The 19,481-nt window shown below is 48.9% G+C and overlaps 1 protein-coding gene across 1 annotated transcript in view; it reads right to left on the bottom strand.

Annotated features, from left to right (window-relative positions):
• LOC139760210 (uncharacterized) overlaps window positions 1–19,481 on the bottom strand; it is a 554,062-nt gene that overhangs the window by 380,333 nt on the left and 154,248 nt on the right. Inside the window, exon 6 of the mRNA XM_071683144.1 lies at window positions 13,551–13,738. Coding sequence (XP_071539245.1) covers window positions 13,551–13,738 — 188 coding nt within the window. The remainder of the gene's footprint in view (window positions 1–13,550; window positions 13,739–19,481) is intronic.

Raw genomic sequence — 19,481 nt, forward strand, 5'->3', positions numbered from 1 at the left:
GGGATCATTGTTGTGGAGGGTGGTGGCAGGGATCATTGTTGTGAAGTGTAGTGACAGGGATGATTGTTGTGGAGGGTGGCGACAGTTGTCGTTATTGTGGAGGGTGGTGACAGGGATCATTGTTGTAGAGGGTGGTGACAGGGATCATTGTTGTGCATGGTGGTGACAGGGATCATTGTTGTGAAGTGTAGTGACAGGGATCATTGTTGTGAAGTGTAGTGACAGGGATCATTGTTGTGAAGGGTGGTGACAGGGGTCATTGTTGTGGTGGGTGGTGACAGGGATCATTGTTGTGGAGGGTGGTGACAGGGATCATTGTTGTGGAGGGTGGTGACAGGCATCATTGTTGTGGAGGGTGGTGACAGTTAACATTGTAGTGGAGGGTGGTGACAGGGATCATTGTTGTGGAGGGTGGTGACAGGGATCATTGTTGTGGAGGGTGGTGACAGAGGTCATTTTTCTGTGGGTGGTGACAGGGATCATTGTTGTGGAGGGTGGTGACAGGGATCATTGTTGTGGAGGGTGGTGACAGGGATCATTGTTGTGGTGGGTGGTGACAGGGATGATTGTTGTGCAGGGTGGTGACAGGGATAAATGTTGTGGAGCGTGATGACAGGGATCATTTTTGTCGAGGGTGGTGACAGGGATCATTGTTGTGGAGGGTGGTGACAGGGATCATTGTTGTGGAGGGTGGTGACAGGGGTCATTGTTGTGGAGGGTGATGACAGGGGTCATTGTTGTGGAGGGTGGTGACAGTCGTCACTGTTGTGGAGGGTGGTGACAGGGATCATTGTTGTGGAGGGTGATGACAGGGGTCATTGTTGTGGAGGGTGGTGACAGCGATCATTGTTGTGGAGGGTGATGACAGGGGTCATTGTTGTGGAGGGTGGTGACAGGGATCATTTTTGTGAAGTGTAGTGACAGGGATCATTTTTATGAAGTGTAGTGACAGGGATCATTGTTGTGGAGGTTGGTGACAGGGATCATTGTTGTGGAGGGTGGTGACAGGGGTCATTGTTGTAGAGGGTGGTGACAGGGATCATTGTTCTGGAAGGTGGTGACAGGGATCATTGTTGTGGAGGGTGTTAACAGGGATCATTGTTGTGGAGGGTGGTGACAGGGATCATTGTTGTGGTGGGTGGTGACAGGGATGATTGTTGTGCAGGGTGGTGACAGGGGTCATTGTTATGGAGCGTGATGACAGGGATCATTTTTGTCGAGGGTGGTGACAGGGATCATTGTTGTGGAGGGTGGTGACAGGGATCATTGTTGTGGAGTGTGGTGACAGGGGTCATTGTTGTGGAGGGTGGTGACAGGGATGATTGTTGTGCAGGGTGGTGACAGGGGTCATTGTTATGGAGCGTGATGACAGGGATCATTTTTGTCGAGGGTGGTGACAGGGATCATTGTTGTGGAGGGTGGTGACAGAGATCATTGTTGTGGAGGGTGGTGACAGTTGTCATTGTTACGGAGGGTGATGATAGGGGTCATTGTTGTGGAGGGTGGTGACAGTTGTCACTGTTGTGGAGGGTGGTGACAGGGATCATTGTTGTGGAGGATGGTGACAGTTGTCATTGTTGTGGAGGGTGGAGACAGAGATCATTGTTGTGGAGGGTGGTGACAGGGATCATTGTTGTGGAGGGTGATGACAGAGGTCATTGTTGTGGAGGGTGGTGACAGTTGTCATTGTTATGGAGGGTGGTGACAGTTGTCATTGTTGTAGAGGGTGGTGACAGGGATCATTGATGTGGAGGGTGGTGACAGGGATCATTGTTGTGGAGGGTGGTGACAGGGATCATTGTTGTGGTGGGTGGTGACAGGGGTCATTGTTGTGGAGGGTGGTGACAGGGATCATTGTTGTGGAGGGTGGTGACAGGGGTCATTGTTGTGGAGGGTGATGACAGGGGTCATTGTTGTGGAGGGTGGTGACAGTCGTCACTGTTGTGGAGTGTGGTGACAGGGATCATTGTTGTGGAGGGTGATGACAGGGGTCATTGTTGTGGAGGGTGGTGACAGTCGTCACTGTTTTGGAGGGTGGTGACAGGGATCATTGTTGTGGAGGGTGGTGACAGGGATCATTGTTGTGGAGGGTGGTGACAGTTGTCATTGTTATGGAGGGTGGTGACAGTTGTCATTGTTGTGGTGGGTGGTGACAGGGATCATTGTTGTTGTGGGTGGTGACAGGGGTCATTGTTGTGGAGGGTGGTGACAGGGATCATTGTTGTGGAGGGTGGTGACAGTTGTCATTGTTGTGGAGGGTGGTGACAGTTGTCATTGTTGTGGAGGGTGGTGACAGTTGTCATTGTTGTGGTGGGTGGTGACAGGGATCAGTGTTGTGGTGGGTGGTGACAGGGGTCATTGTTGTGGAGGGTGGTGACAGGGATCATTGTTGTAGAGGGTGGTGACAGGGGTCATTGTTGTGGAGGGTGGTGACAGGGATCATTGTTGTAGAGGGTGGTGACAGGGATCATTGTTGTAGAGGGTGGTGACAGGGGTCATTGTTGTGGAGGGTGGTGACAGGGATCATTGTTGTAGAGGGTGGTGACAGGGATCATTGTTGTGGAGGGTGGTGACAGTTGTCATTGTTGTGGATGGTGGTGACAGGGATCATTGTTGTGGAGGGTGGTGACAGGGGTCATTGTTGGGGAGGGTGGTGACAGGGATCATTGTTGTGGAGGGTGATGACAGGGGTCATTGTTGGGGAGGGTGGTGACAGGGATCATTGTTGTGGAGGGTGGTGACAGGGATCATTGTTGTGGAGGGTGATGACAGGGGTCATTGTTGTGGAGGGTGGTGACAGTTGTCACTGTTGTGGAGGGTGGTGACAGGGATCATTGTTGTGGAGGGTGATGACAGGGGTCATTGTTGTGGAGGGTGGTGACAGGGGTCTTTGTTGTAGAGGGTAGTGACAGTGATCATTGTTGTGGAGGGTGGTGACAGGGGTCATTGTTGTGGAGGGTGGTGACAGGGATCATTGTTGTGGAGGGTGGTGACAGGGGTCATTGTTGTGGAGGGTGGTGACAGGGATGATTGTTGTGAGGGTGGTGACAGGGAGTCATTGTTATGGAGGTGATGACAGGGATCATTTTTGTGAGGGTGGTGACAGGGATCATTGTTGTGGAGGGTGGTGACAGGGATCATTGTTGTGGAGGGTGGTGACAGTGTCATTGTTACGGAGGGTGATGATAGGGGTCATTGTTGTGGAGGGTATGTGACAGTTTCACTGTGTGGAGGGTGGGACAGGGGTCTTTTTTGTGGAGGATGGTGACATTGTCAATTGTTGTGGAGGGGGGGTGCAGTGATCATTGTTTTTGGGGGTGGTGACAGGATCATTTTTTTGGGGGGTGGTGGGCAGAGGTCATTGTTTTTGGAGGGTGGTGACGGGTTTCAATTTTTATGGAGGTGGTGACAGTTTCATTGTTGTATAGGGGGGGACAGGGGATCATTATGTGGGGGGGTGACAGGATCATTGTTTGGAGGTGGTGACAGGGCATTGTTTTGGGGGGTGGGGACAGTTTCCTTTTTTGGAGGGATTAACCCGGTCATGTTTGGAGGGTGGTGACATTTTTTGTTGTGGAGGTATGACAGGGGAACTTGTTGTGGGGGGGGTGACAGGTCCCTGTTGTGAGGGGGGTGACAGGGGTCATTTTTTGTGGAAGGGGGGTACAGGGTCATTGTTGTGGAGGGGGTACAGGGGTCATTGTTGTGAGGTTTTGGGCAGTTTTCAATGTTGGGGAGGGTGGTGAAGGGATCATTTTTTGGGGGGGGTACAGTTGTCATTTTTTGTGGAGGGTGGGACTCGATCATTGTTTTTGGGGGGGTGCCCGGATCATTGTTGTGGAGGTGGTGACAGGTGATTGTTGTGGGGAGGTTGTGGGAAAGGGATTTTGTGGGGGGTGGGCAGGATATTGTTGTGGAGGGTGGTACGGGGTATTTTGGGGGGGGTGACAGGGGTCATTTTTTTGGGGGGGGTTAAAGGGAAACATTTTTGTGGGGGTGGGGACAGTTTTTTCATTGTTTTTTGAGGTGGTACGGTATTGTGTGGAGGGGGGTGACATTTTAATTGTGGAGGGTGGGACAGGGGTTATTGTTGTGGAGGGGGGTGACAGTTTGTCATTGTTGTGGAGGGTGGGGACCCGGATCATTTTTGTGGAGGGTGGTGACAGTTGTCAAAAGTTGTGGAGGGAGGTGACAGGGTCATGTTGTAGTGGGTGGTGGACCGGGGTCCATTGTTGTGGAGGGTGGTGGACAGTGGATCATTGTTGTTAGAAGGGTGGATGACAGGGGCATTGTTGTAGAGGGTGGTGACAGGGGATCATTGTCTGGTGGTGGGTGGTGACAGGGGTCATTGATTGTGAGGGTGGTGACAGGATCATTGTTGTAGGAGGGTGGTGGACAGTTGTCATTGTTGTGGATGGAGGATGACAGGGGGTCCAATGTTGTGGAGGGTGGTTGACAAGGGGGTCATTGTTGGGGAGGGTGTGTGACAGGGTCATTGTTGTGGAGGGTGATGACAGGGGTCATTGTTGGGGAGGGTGGTGACAGGGATCACTGTTGTGGAGGGTGGTGACAGGGTTCATTGTTGTGGAGGGTGATGACAGGGGTCATGTTGTGGAGGGTGGTGACAGGGGTCATTGTTGTGCGAGGGTGGTGACAGGGATCATTGTTGTGGTGGTGGTGGACAGGGGTCATTGTTGTGGAGGGTGGTGACAGGGTCATTGTTGTGGAGGGGTGGTGACAGGGATCATTGTTGTGGAGGGTGGTGACAGGGGTCATTGTTGTGGAGGGTGGTGACAGGGGTCATTGTTGTGGAGGGTGAGTGACAGGGATCATTGTTGTGGAGGGTGGTGACAGGGTCATTGTTGTGGAGGGTGGTGACAGGGATCATTGTTGTGGAGGGTGGTGACAGGGATCATTGTTGTGGAGGGTGGTGACAGGTGTCATTGTTGTGGAGGGTGGTGACAGGGGATCATTGTTGTGGAGGGTGGTGACAGGGTCATTGTTGTGGAGGGTGGTGACAGTTGTCATTGTTGTGGAGGGTGGTGACAGGGATCATTGTTGTGGAGGGTGGTGACAGGGATCATTGTTGTGGAGGGTGGTGACAGGGATCATTGTTGTGGAGGGTGGTGACAGGGATCATTGTTGTGGAGGGTGGTGACAGGTGTCATTGTTGTGGAGGGTGGTGACAGGGATCATTGTTGTGGAGGGTGGTGACAGGGATCATTGTTGTGGAGGGTGGTGACAGGGATCATTGTTGTGGAGGGTGGTGACAGGGTCATTGTTGTGGAGGGTGGTGACAGTTGTCATTGTTGTGGAGGGTGGTGACAGGGATCATTGTTGTGGAGGGTGGTGACAGGGATCATTGTTGTGGAGGGTGGTGACAGGGATCATTGTTGTGGAGGGTGGTGACAGGGGTCATTGTTGTGGAGGGTGGTGACAGGGTCATTGTTGTGGAGGGTGGTGACAGTTGTCATTGTTGTGGAGGGTGGTGACAGGGATCATTGTTGTGGAGGGTGGTGACAGGGATCATTGTTGTGGAGGGTGGTGACAGGGTCATTGTTGTGGAGGGTGGTGACAGGGATCATTGTTGTGGAGGGTGAGTGACAGGGGTCATTGTTGTGGAGGGTGGTGACAGGTGTCATTGTTGTGGAGGGTGGTGACAGGGATCATTGTTGTGGAGGGTGGTGACAGGGATCACTTGTTGTGGCAGGGTGGTGACAGTTATCATTGTTGTGGAGGGTGGTGACAGGGATCATTGTTGTGGAGGGTGGTGACAGGGATCATTGTTGTGGAGGGTGGTGACAGGGGTCATTGTTTGTGGTGGGTGTGACAGGGATCATTGTTGTGGAGGGTGGTGACAGGGATCATTGTTGTGGAGGGTGGTGACAGGGCATCATTGTTGTGGAGGGTGGTGACAGTTGATCATTGTTGTGGAGGGTGGTGACAGGGATCATTGTTGTGGAGGGTGGTGACAGGGATCATTGTTGTGGAGGGTGGTGACAGAGTCATTGTTGTGAGGGTGGTGACAGGGATCATTGTTGTGGAGGGTGGTGACAGGGATCATTGTTGTGGAGGGTGGTGACAGGGATCATTGTTGTGGAGGGTGGTGACAGGGATCATTGTTGTGGAGGGTGGTGACAGGGATCATTGTTGTGGAGGTGGTGACAGGGTCATTGTTGTGGAGGGTGGTGACAGGGATCATTGTTGTGGAGGGTAGTGACAGGAGTCATTGTTGTGGAGGGGTGGTGACAGGGATCATTGTTGTGGAGGGTGGTGACAGGGATCATTGTTGTGGAGGGTGCTGACAGTTGTCATTGTTGTGGAGGGTGGTGACAGGGATCATTGTTGTGGAGGGTGGTGACGGGATCATTGTTGTGGAGGGTGGTGACAGTTGTTCATTGTTGTGCAGGGTGGTGACAGGGATCATTGTTGTGGAGGGTGGTGACAGGGATCATTGTTGTGGAGGGTGGTGACAGGGATCATTGTTGTGGAGGGTGATGGCAGGTGTCATTGTTGTGGAGGGTGGTGACAGGGATCATTGTTGTGGAGGGTGTTGACAGGGGTCATTGTTGTGGAGGGTGGTGACAGGGATCATTGTTGTGGAGGGTGGTGAGAGGGATCATTGTTGTGGAGGTGTGACAGGGGTCATTGTTGTGGAGGGTGGTGACAGGGATCATTGTTGTGGAGGGTGGTGACAGGGATCATTGTTGTGAAGTGTAGTGACAGGGATCATTGTTGTGGAGGGTGGTGACAGGGATCATTGTTGTGGAAGGTGGTGACAGGGGTCATTGTTGTGAAGTGTAGTGACAGGGATCATTGTTGTGGCAGGTGGTGACAGGGGTCATTGTTGTGAAGTGTAGTGACAGGGATGATTGTTGTGGAAGGTGGTGACAGGGATCATTGTTGTGGAGGGTGGTGACAGGGATCATTGTTGTGAAGGGTGGTGACAGTTATCATTGTTGTGGAGGGTGGTGACAATTGTCATTGCTGTGGAGGGTGGTGACAGGGATCATTATTGTGGAGGGTGGTGACAGGGATCATTGTTGTGGAAGGTGATGACAGGGGTCATTGTTGTGGAAGGTGGTGACAGGGGTCATTGTTGTGAAGTGTAGTGACAGGGTTCATTGTTGTGGAAGGTGGTGACAGGGGTCATTGTTGTGAAGTGTAGTGACAGGGATCATTGTTGTGGAGGGTAGTGACAGGGATCATTGTTGTGGAGGGTGGTGACAGGGATCATTGTTGTGGAGGGTGGTGACAGGGATCATTGTTGTGGAGGGTGGTGACAGGGATCATTGTTGTGGAGGGTGGTGACAGTTGTCATTGTTGTGGAGGGTGGTGACAGGGATCATTGTTGTGGAGGGTGGTGACAGGGGTCATTGTTGTGGAGGGTGGTGACAGGGATCATTGTTGTGGAGGGTGGTGACAGGGGTCATTGTTGTGGAGGGTGGTGACAGGGATCATTGTTGTGGAGGGTGGTGACAGGGGTCATTGTTGTGGAGGGTTGTGACAGGGATCATTGTTGTGGAGGGTGGTGACAGGGATCATTGTTGTGGAGGGTGGTGACAGGGTCATTGTTGTGGAGGGTGGTGACAGGGATCATTGTTGTGGAGGGTGGTGACAGGTGTCATTGTTGTGGAGGGTGGTGACAGTGTCATTGTTGTGGAGGGTGGTGACAGGGATCATTGTTGTGGAGGGTGGTGACAGGGATCATTGTTGTGGAGGGTGGTGACAGGGATCATTGTTGTGGAGGGTGGTGACAGGTGTCATTGTTGTGGAGGGTGGTGACAGGGATCATTGTTGTGGAGGGTGGTGACAGGGATCATTGTTGTGGAGGGTGGTGACAGGGATCATTGTTGTGGAGGGTGGTGACAGTTGTCATTGTTGTGGAGGGTGGTGACAGGTGTCATTGTTGTGGAGGGTGGTGACAGGGATCATTGTTGTGGAGGGTGGTGACAGGGATCATTGTTGTGGAGGGTGGTGACAGGGATCATTGTTGTGGAGGGTGGTGACAGGGTCATTGTTGTGGAGGGTGAGTGACAGGTGTCATTGTTGTGGAGGGTGGTGACAGTGGTCACTGTTGTGGAGGGTGGTGACAGGGATCATTGTTGTGGAGGGTGGTGACAGGGATCATTGTTGTGGAGGGTGGTGACAGGGATCATTGTTGTGAGGGTGGTGTGACAGGGATCATTGTTGTGGAGGGTGGTGACAGGGATCATTGTTGTGAGGGTGGTGACAGGGATCATTGTTGTGGAGGGTGGTGACAGGGGATCATTGTTGTGGAGGTTGGTGACAGGGATCATTGTTGTGGAGGGTGGTGACAGGGATCATTGTTGTGGAGTGTGTGACAGGGATCATTGTTGTGAGGGTGGTGACAGTGATCATTGTGTGGAGGGTGGTGACAGGGGTCATTGTTGTGGAGGGTGGTGACAGGGATCATTGTTGTGGAGGGTGGTGACAGGGATCATTGTTGTGGAGGGTGGTGACAGAGATCATTGTTGTGGAGGGTGGTGACAGGGATCATTTTTGTGGAGGGTGGTGACAGGGATCATTGTTGTGGAGGGTGGTGACAGGGATCATTGTTGTGGAGGGTGGTGACAGGGATCATTGTTGTGGAGGGTGGTGACAGTTGTCATTGTTGTGGAGGGTGGTGACAGGGATCATTGTTGTGGAGGGTGGTGACAGGGTCATTGTTGTGGAGGGTGGTGACAGGGATCATTGTTGTGGAGGGTGGTGACAGGGATCATTGTTGTGGAGGGTGGTGACAGGGTCATTGTTGTGGAGGGTGGTGACAGGGATCATTGTTGTGGAGGGTGTGACAGGGATCATTGTTGTGGAGGGTGGTGACAGTTGTCATTGTTGTGGAGGGTGGTGACAGGGATCATTGTTGTGGAGGGTGGTGACAGGGATCATTGTTGTGGAGGGTGGTGACAGGGATCATTGTTGTGGAGGGTGGTGACAGGGATCATTGTTGTGGAGGGTGGTGACAGGGATCATTGTTGTGGAGGGTGGTGACAGGGATCATTGTTGTGGAGGGTGGTGACAGGGATCATTGTTGTGGAGGGTGGTGACAGTTGTCATTGTTGTGGAGGGTGGTGACAGGGATCATTGTTGTGGAGGGTGGTGACAGTTGTCATTGTTGTGGAGGGTGGTGACAGGGATCATTGTTGTGGAGGGTGGTGACAGGGATCATTGTTGTGGAGGGTGTTGACAGTTGTCATTGTTGTGGAGGGTGGTGACAGGGATGATTGTTGTGGAGGGTGGTGACAGGGATGATTGTTGTGGAGGGTGGTGACAGGGATCATTGTTGTGGAGGGTGGTGACAGGGATCATTTTTGTGGAGGGTGGTGACAGGGATCATTGTTGTGGAGGGTGTTGACAGTTGTCATTGTTGTGGAGGGTGGTGACAGGGATGATTGTTGTGGAGGGTGGTGACAGGGATGATTGTTGTGGAGGGTGGTGACAGGGATGATTGTTGTGGAGGGTGGTGACAGGGATCATTGTTGTGCAGGGTGGTGACAGAGATCATTGTTGTGCAGGGTGGTGACAGCGATCATTGTTGTGGAGGGTGGTGACAGTTGTCATTGTTGTGGAGGGTGGTGACAGGGATCATTTTTGTGGAGGGTGGTGACAGGGATCATTGTTGTGGAGGGTGTTGACAGTTGTCATTGTTGTGGAGGGTGGTGACAGGGATGATTGTTGTGGAGGGTGGTGACAGGGATGATTGTTGTGGAGGGTGGTGACAGGGATCATTGTTGTGGAGGGTGGTGACAGGGATCATTGTTGTGGAGGGTGGTGACAGGGATGATTGTTGTGGAGGGTGGTGACAGGGATCATTGTTGTGGAGGGTGGTGACAGGGATCATTGTTGTGGAGGGTGGTGACAGTGATCATTGTTGTGGAGGGTGGTGACAGTTGTCATTGTTGTGGAGGGTGGTGACAGGGATCATTGTTGTGGAGGGTGGTGACAGGGATCATTGTTGTGGAGGGTGTTGACAGTTGTCATTGTTGTGGAGGGTGGTGACAGGGATCATTGTTGTGGAGGGTGGTGACAGGGATGATTGTTGTGGAGGGTGGTGACAGGGATCATTGTTGTGGAGGGTGGTGACAGGGATCATTGTTGTGGAGGGTGGTGACAGGGATCATTGTTGTGGAGGGTGGTGACAGGGATCATTGTTGTGGAGGGTGGTGACAGGGATCATTGTTGTGGAGGGTGGTGACAGGGATCATTGTTGTGGAGGGTGGTGACAGGGATCATTGTTGTGGAGGGTGGTGACAGGGATCATTGTTGTGGAGGGTGGTGACAGGGATCATTGTTGTGGAGGGTGGTGACAGTTGTCATTGTTGTGGAGGGTGGTGACAGTTGTCATTGTTGTGGAGGGTGGTGACAGGGATCATTGTTGTGGAGGGTGGTGACAGGGATCATTGTTGTGGAGGGTGGTGACAGGGATCATTGTTGTGGAGGGTGGTGACAGGGATCATTGTTGTGGAGGGTGGTGACAGTGATCATTGTTGTGGAGGGTAGTGACAGGGATCATTGTTGTGGAGGGTGGTGACAGGGATCATTGTTGTGGAGGGTGGTGACAGGATCATTGTTGTGGAGGGTGGTGACAGGGATCATTGTTGTGGAGGGTGGTGACAGGGATCATTGTTGTGGAGGGTGGTGACAGTTGTCATTGTTGTGGAGGGTGGTGACAGGGATCATTGTTGTGGAGGGTGGTGACAGGGATCATTGTTGTGGAGGGTGGTGACAGGGATCATTGTTGTGGAGGGTGGTGACAGGGATGATGGTTGTGGAGGGTGGTGACACTGATAATTGTTGTGGAGGGTAGTGACAGGGATCATTGTTGTGGAGGGTGGTGACAGGGATGATTGTTGTGGAGGGTGGTAACACTGATAATTGTTGTGGAGGGTAGTGACAGGGATCATTGTTGTGGAGGGTGGTGACAGGGATCATTGTTGTGGAAGGTGTTGACAGTTGTCATTGTTGTGGAGGGTGGTGACAGGGATCATTGTTGTGGAGGGTGGTGACAGGGATCATTGTTGTGGAGGGTGGTGACAGGGATCATTGTTGTGGAGGGTGGTGACAGGGATGATGGTTGTGGAGGGTGGTAACACTGATAATTGTTGTGGAGGGTAGTGACAGGGATCATTGTTGTGGAGGGTCGCATTGTGATGGTAGAGTGTCTGAGCTCAGTGTGCAGTGTGATGGTAGAATGTTTGAGCTCATAGTGTCGTGCGATGGCAGAGTATCTGAGCTAAGAGAGTAGTGTGATGGTAGAGTGTCTGAGTTCAGTGTGTAGTGTGATGGCAGAGTATCTGAGCTAAGAGAGTAGTGTGATGGTAGAGTGTCTGAGTTCAGTGTGTAGTGTGATGGCAGAGTATCTGAGCTAAGAGTGTAGTGTGATGGTAGAGTGTCTGAGTTTAGTGTGCAGTGTGATGGTAGAGTGTTTGAGCTCTGAGTGTCGTGTGATGGCAGAGTATCTGACCTAAGACCGCATTGTGATGGTAGAGTGTCTGAGCTCAGTATGTAGTGTGATGGTAGAGTATCTGAGCTAAGAGTTTAGTGTGATGGTAGAATGTCTGAGCTAAGTGTGTAGTGTGATGGTAGAGTGTGTGACTTCAGTGTGTAGTGTGATGGTAGAGACTCTGAGTGCAGTGTGTAGTGTGATGGTAGAGAATCTGAGCTCAGTGTAGTGTGCTGATAGAGTGTCTGAGCTAAGAGTGTAGTGTGATGGAAAAGTGTCTCGGTTCAGTGTGTAGCGCGATGGCAGAGAATCTGAGCTTGGTGTGCAGTGTGGTGGTTGAAAATCTGACTCAGCGTGTGGTGTGATGGTAGAGTGTCTGAGCTCAGTGTGTAGTTTGCTGGTAGAATGTCTGAGCTAAGTGTGTCGTGTGATGGTAGAGTGTCTGAGTTCTTTGTGTAGTGTGACGGTAAAGAATCTGAGCTCAGTGTGTAGTGTGCTGGTAGAAAGTCTGAGCTAAGAGTGTAGTGTGATGGTAGGGTGTCTGAGCTCAGTGCATAGTGTGATGGTAGATTGTCTGAGCTCGGTGTGCAGTGTGATGGTAGAGCGTCTGAGCTTAGTGCGTAGTGTGATGGCAGAGTGTCTGAACGCAGTGTGGAGTGTGATGGTAGAGAATCTGAGATCAGTGTGTAGTGTGATGGTAGAGTGTCTGAGCTCAGTTTGTAGTGTGATGGTAGATTGTCTGAGCTCAGTTTGTAGTGTGATGGTAGATTGTCTGAGCTCAGTTTGTAGTGTGATGGTAGATTGTCTGAGCTCAGTTTGTAGTGTGATGGTAGATTGTCTGAGCTCAGTTTGTAATGTGATGGTAGATTGTCTGAGATCAGTTTGTAGTGTGATGGTAGATTGTCTGAGCTCAGTTTGTAATGTGATGGTAGATTGTCTGAGCTCAGTTTGTAGTGTGATGGTAGATTGTCTGAGCTCAGTTTGTAATGTGATGGTAGAGTGTCTGAGCTCAGTTTGTAGTGTGATGGTAGATTGTCTGAGCTCAGTTTGTAATGTGATGGTAGTGTCTGAGCTCAGTTTGTAGTGTGACGGTAGAGTGTCTGAGATCAGTTTGCAGTGTGACGGTAGAGTGTCTGAGATCAGTTTGCAGTGTGACGGTAGAGTGTCTGAGATCAGTTTGTAGTGTGACGGTAGAGTGTCTGAGATCAGTTTGTAGTGTGATGGTAAAGTGTCTGAGATCAGTTTGTAGTGTGACGGTAGAGTGACTGAGATCAGTTTGTAGTGTGACGGTAGAGTGTCTGAGATCAGTTTGTAGTGTGATGGTAGAGTGTCTGAGATCAGTTTGTAGTGTGACGGTAGAGTGTCTGAGATCAGTTTGTAGTGTGATGGTAGAGTGTCTGAGATCAGTTTGTAGTGTGACGGTAGAGTGACTGAGATCAGTTTGTAGTGTGATGGTAGAGTGACTGAGCAGCAGACATCCACGTTTCAGATACAATGCTTTCATGCCTGCACAAGTCACGCCCTCCCACATCCACCCTGAACACCTCCCATCACTACAATCATTGTCTCATCGTATCCAAGACCCATCATGGCCCCCGAACACCCATCACTCAGCTGCTCCTTATTCTTTGTACACACATACAACATCACAACACTTTGTACACACATACAACATCACAACACTTTGTACACACATACAACATCACAACACTTTGTACACACATACAACATCACAACACTTTACTGCCTTTGGTCTCGTCCGGTGGACGTGGTCAGCTTTCTGAGCGTTGCAGGAGCCTCTTAAAATTGACAGGGAGTCTTGGAGCAGGAAGTAAAGTGATATTCGTATCGCATGCCTTCCAATGACAAATTATTGTTGACGAACTTGTAGTATAAATGTAGGCAAACTGGACGAGGGGAGGGACACGACTGGTGGTAAAAGCGAGTCAACACTTAATGGTTGATCATTCTGCTTGACACTTTCTGAAAAAATGAATTTAATTGCAAGCAATATCTCATGACAATTACTCTAATGTTACTGATCATTAGATAATCCTATGCCATTATCAAGCAGGCCATAACTAACCTCTCTGAATGTGGATTAAGTTTCGTGGTGACGCCCAACACACTCTGTAACTCCTCCTCTACTGCCATTTTCTGTTTCTTTAAGGATATGATATTTTCTTCCTCTTCTTTCAGTTGAAAATTCATATTGTCCATTTGTTCTTTATGTACCTTCATTAGTCGCTCTTTTGTTGCCATCTCAACTTGTAACTGCCAAAATATGAACAAAATTATTGCAAGATAATATCACGACAGTGAAAGTTACAAGCCACAATATCTTGACTGATACATGAGATGCAATGACAGGTAAGCAAGGTGAAGACCTCAGCTGACGAATGGGGCCATAATGAGGAAAATAGAACCATTAAAAGCTTGCTTCATACCTCAGCTGACGAATGGGGCCATAATGAAGCTTGCTTCATAGATCTCATGCACATGATAGTCATCTTAGGAGAACTTTGAGTTATCCCTCATACTGCCAACACTCTTCGTTTATAGCGGTGTTGCGTGTATTATCATTCATCTATCACTCACAACTATCACAATTATCATATTGTAACACCATGAATGTAAGACTGGAACACAATGAGAGGCAGGAATACAGATAAGGTTGGAACACCATGAAAGGCTGGAACACCATGAAGGACTGGAACAACATGAAGGACGAGAACACAATGAAGGACTGGAGCAACATGAAGGACTGGAACAACATGAAGGACTGGAACACCATGAAGGACTGGAACACCATGCAGGACTGGAACAATATGAAGGACTGGAACACCAAGAAGGACTGGAGCAACATGAAGGACTGGAACACCATGAAGGACTGGAACATCATGAAGGACTAGAACACCATGAAGGACTGGAACAATGTGAAGGACTGGAACACCAAGAAGGACTGGAACAATATGAAGGACTGGAACACCATGAAGGACTGGAACAACATGAAGGACTGGAACAACATGAAGGACTAGAACAATGTGAAGGACTAGAACACCATGAAGGACTGGAACAATGTGAAGGACTAGAACACCATGAAGGACTGGAACAATGTGAAGGACTGGAACACCAAGAAGGACTGGAACAACATGAGGGACTGGAACAACATGAAGGACTAGAACAATGTCAAGGACTAGAACACAATGAAGGACTGGAACACCAAGAAGGACTTCAACAACATGAAGGACTAGAACAATATGAAGGATTGGAACAATATGAAGGACTGGAACAACATGAATGACTGAAACACCATGAAGGACTGGAACACCATGAAGGACTGGAACACCATGAAGGACTGGAACAATGTGAAGGACTAGAACACCATGAAGGACTGGAACAATGTGAAGGAGTGGAACACCAAGAAGGACTGGAACAACATGAAGGACTGGAACAACATGAAGGACTAGAACGCCATGAAGGACTAGAACGCCATGAAGGACTGGAACAACATGAAGGACTAGAACGCCATGAAGGACTGGAACAATATGAAAGACTGGAACAACATGAATGACTGAAACACCATGAAGGACTGGAACAACATGAAGAACTGGAACACTATGAAGGATTGGAACAACATGAAGGACTAGAACACCATGAAGGACTGGAACACCATGAAGGACTGGATCAATGTGAAGGACTAGAACAATGTGAAGGACTGGAACACCAAGAAGGACTGGAACACCATGAAGGACTGGAACAATATGAAGGACTGGACCAACATGAAGGACTGGAACAACATGAAGGACTGGAACAACATGAAGGACTAGAACAATGTGAAGGACTAGAACAATGTGAAGGACTAGAACAATGTGAAGGACTGGAACACCATGAAGGACTGGAACACCAAGAAGGACTAGAACAATACGAAGGACTGGAAACCATGAAGAACTGGAACAACATGAAGGACTAGAATGCCATGAAGGACTAGAACGCCATGAAGGACTGGAACAACATGAAGGACTAGAACGCCATGAAGGACTGGAACAATATGAAGGACTGGAACAACATGAATGACTAGAACAACATGAAGGACTGGAACAACATGAAGAACTGGAACTCCATGAAGAACTGGAACACTATGAAAGATTGGAACAACATGAAGGACTGGAACACCATGAAGGACTGGAACAACATGAAGGACTGGAACAACATGAAGGACTAGAACACCATGAAGGACTGGAACAACATGAAGGACTGGAACAACATGAAGGACTGGAACACCATGAAGGACTAGAACACCATCAAGGACTGGAACAACATGAAGGATTGGAACAACATGAAGGACTAGAACACCATGAAGGACTGGAACAACATGAAGGACGGGAACAACATGAAGGACTGGAACAACATGAAGGACTGGAACACCATGAAGGACTGGAACACCATGAAGAACTGGAACAATAAGAAAGACTGGAACATAATGAAGGACTGGAACAATATGAAGGACTGGAACAACATGAATGACTGAAACACCATGAAGGACTGGAACTCCATGAAGAACTGGAACACTATGAAGGACTGGAACACCATGAAGGACTGGAACAACATGAAGGACTGGAACACCATGAAGGACTAGAACACCATCAAGGACTGGAATAACATGAAGGACTGGAACAACATGAAAGACTGGAACACCATGAAGGACTGGAACACCATGAAGGACTGGAACAACATGAAGGACTGGAACACCATGAAGGACTGGAACACCATGAAGGACTGGAACAACATGAAGGACTGGAACACCATGAAGGACTGGAACAACATGAAGGACTGGAACACCATGAAGGACTGGAACAACATGAAGGACTGGAACACCATGAAGGATTGGAACAACATGAAGGACTGGAAAACCATGAAGGACTGGAACACCATGAAGGACTGGAACACCATGAAGGACTGGAACAACATGAAGGACTGGAACACCATGAAGGACTGGAACAATATGAAGGACTGGAACACCATGAAGGACTGGAACAACATGAAGGACTGCAACACTATGAAGGACTGGAACAATATGAAGGGCTGGAACAACATGAAGGACTGGAACAATATGAAGGACTGGAACACTGTGAAGGACTGGAACAACATGAAGGACTGGAACACCATGAAGGACTGGAACAACATGAAGGACTGGAACACCATGAAGGATTGGAACAACATGAAGGACTGGAAAACCATGAAGGACTGGAACACCATGAAGGACTGGAATACCATGAAGGACTGGAACAATATGAAGGACTGGAACACCATGAAGGACTAGAACACCATGAAGGACTGGAACAATGTGAAGGACTAGAACACCATGAAGGACTGGAACAATGTGAAGGAGTGGAACACCAAGAAGGACTGGAACAACATGAAGGACTGGAACAACATGAAGGACTAGAACGCCATGAAGGACTAGAACGCCATGAAGGACTGGAACAACATGAAGGACTAGAACGCCATGAAGGACTGGAACAATATGAAAGACTGGAACAACATGAATGACTGAAACACCATGAAGGACTGGAACAACATGAAGAACTGGAACACTATGAAGGATTGGAACAACATGAAGGACTAGAACACCATGGAGGACTGGAACACCATGAAGGACTGGAACAATGTGAAGGACTAGAACAATGTGAAGGACTGGAACACCAAGAAGGACTGGAACACCATGAAGGACTGGAACAATATGAAGGACTGGACCAACATGAAGGACTGGAACAACATGAAGGACTGGAACAACATGAAGGACTAGAACAATGTGAAGGACTAGAACAATGTGAGGGACTAGAACAATGTGAAGGACTGAAACACCATGAAGGACTGGAACACCAAGAAGGACTAGAACAATACGAAGGACTGGAAACCATGAAGAACTGGAACAACATGAAGGACTAGAATGCCATGAAGGACTAGAACGCCATGAAGGACTGGAACAACATGAAGGACTAGAACGCCATGAAGGACTGGAACAATATGAAGGACTTGAACAACATGAATGACTAGAACAACATGAAGAACTGGAACAACATGAAGAACTGGAACTCCATGAAGAACTGGAACACTATGAAAGATTGGAACAACATGAAGGACTGGAACACCATGAAGGACTGGAACAACATGAAGGACTGGAACAACATGAAGGACTAGAACACCATGAAGGACTGGAACAACATGAAGGACTGGAACAACATGAAGGACTGGAACACCATGAAGGACTAGAACACCATCAAGGACTGGAACAACATGAAGGATTGGAACAACATGAAGGACTAGAACACCATGAAGGACTGGAACAACATGAAGGACGGGAACATGATGAAGGACTGGAACACCTTGAAGGACTGGATGAACATGAAGGACTGGAACACCATGAAGGACTGGAACACCATGAAGGACTGGATCAACATGAAGGACTGGAACAACATGAAGGACTGGATCAACATGAAGGACTGGAACAACATGAAGGACTGGAACATTATGAAGGACTGGAACACTATGAAGGACTGGAACACCATGAAGGACTTGAACAACATGAAGGACTGGAACAACATGAAGGACTAGAAGACCATGAAGGACTGGAAGAACATGAAAGGCTGGAACAACATGAAGGACTGGAATACCATGAAGAACTGGAACACCATGAGGGACTGGAACGCCATGAAGGACTGGAATACCATGAAGGACTGGAACATTATGAAGGACTGGAACAACATGAAGGACTGGAACACCATGAAGGACTGGAACAATATGAAGGACTGGAACACCATGAAGGACTGGAACAACATGAAGGACTGGAACACCATGAAGGACTGGAATACCATGAAGGACTGGACCAATATGAATGACTGGAACACCATGAAGGACTGGAACAACATGAAGGACTGGAACAATATAAAGGACTGGAACACCATGAAGGACTGGAACAACATGAAGGACTGGAACCACATGAAGGACTGGAACAATATGAAGGACTAGAACACTATGAGGGACTGGAACACCATGAAGGACTGGAACACCATGAAGGACTGGAACACCATGAAGGACTGGAACAACATGAAGGACTGGAACAACATGAAGGACTAGAAGACCATGAAGGACTGGAACAATATGAAGGACTAGAAGACCATGAAGGACTGGAAGGACATGAAAGGCTGGAACAACATGAAGGACTGAAACAATATCAAGGACTGGAACACCATGAAGGACTGGAATACCATGAAGGACTGGAATACAATGAAGGACTGGAATACCATGAAGGACTGGAACAACATGAAGGACTGGAAGACCATGAAAGACTGGAACAACATGAAGGACTGGAACACCATGAAGGACTAGAACACTATGAAGGACTGGAACAATATGAAGGACTGGAACACCATGAAGGACTGGAATACCATGAAGGACTGGAACACCAAGAAGGACTAGAACACCATGAAGGACTGGAACAATATGAAGGACTGGAACACCATGAAGGACTGGAACAACATGAAGGACTAGAACACCATGAAGGACTGGAACAACATGAAGTACTGGAACACCATGAAGGACTGGAACAACATGAAAGACTGGAACACCATGAAGGACTGGAACAACATGAAGGACTGTAACACCATAAGGACTGGAACACCATGAAGGACTGGAACAATATGAAGGACTGGAACAACATGAAGGACTGGAACACCATGAAGTACTGGAACAGCATGAAGGACTGGAACAACATGAAGAACTGGAACACCATGAAGGACTAGAACACCATGAAGGTCTGGAACAACATGAAGGACTGGAACAACATGAAGGACTTGAACACCATGAAGGACTGGAACAACATGAAGGACTAGAACACCATGAAGGTCTGGAACAACATGAAGAACTGGAACACCATGAAGGACTAGAACACCATGAAGGTCTGGAACAACATGAAGGACTGGAACAACATGAAGGACTAGAACACTATGAAGGA

The sequence above is a fragment of the Panulirus ornatus genome, chromosome 35 (genome assembly GCF_036320965.1).
Source record: "Panulirus ornatus isolate Po-2019 chromosome 35, ASM3632096v1, whole genome shotgun sequence".
Taxonomy (NCBI): domain Eukaryota; kingdom Metazoa; phylum Arthropoda; class Malacostraca; order Decapoda; family Palinuridae; genus Panulirus; species Panulirus ornatus.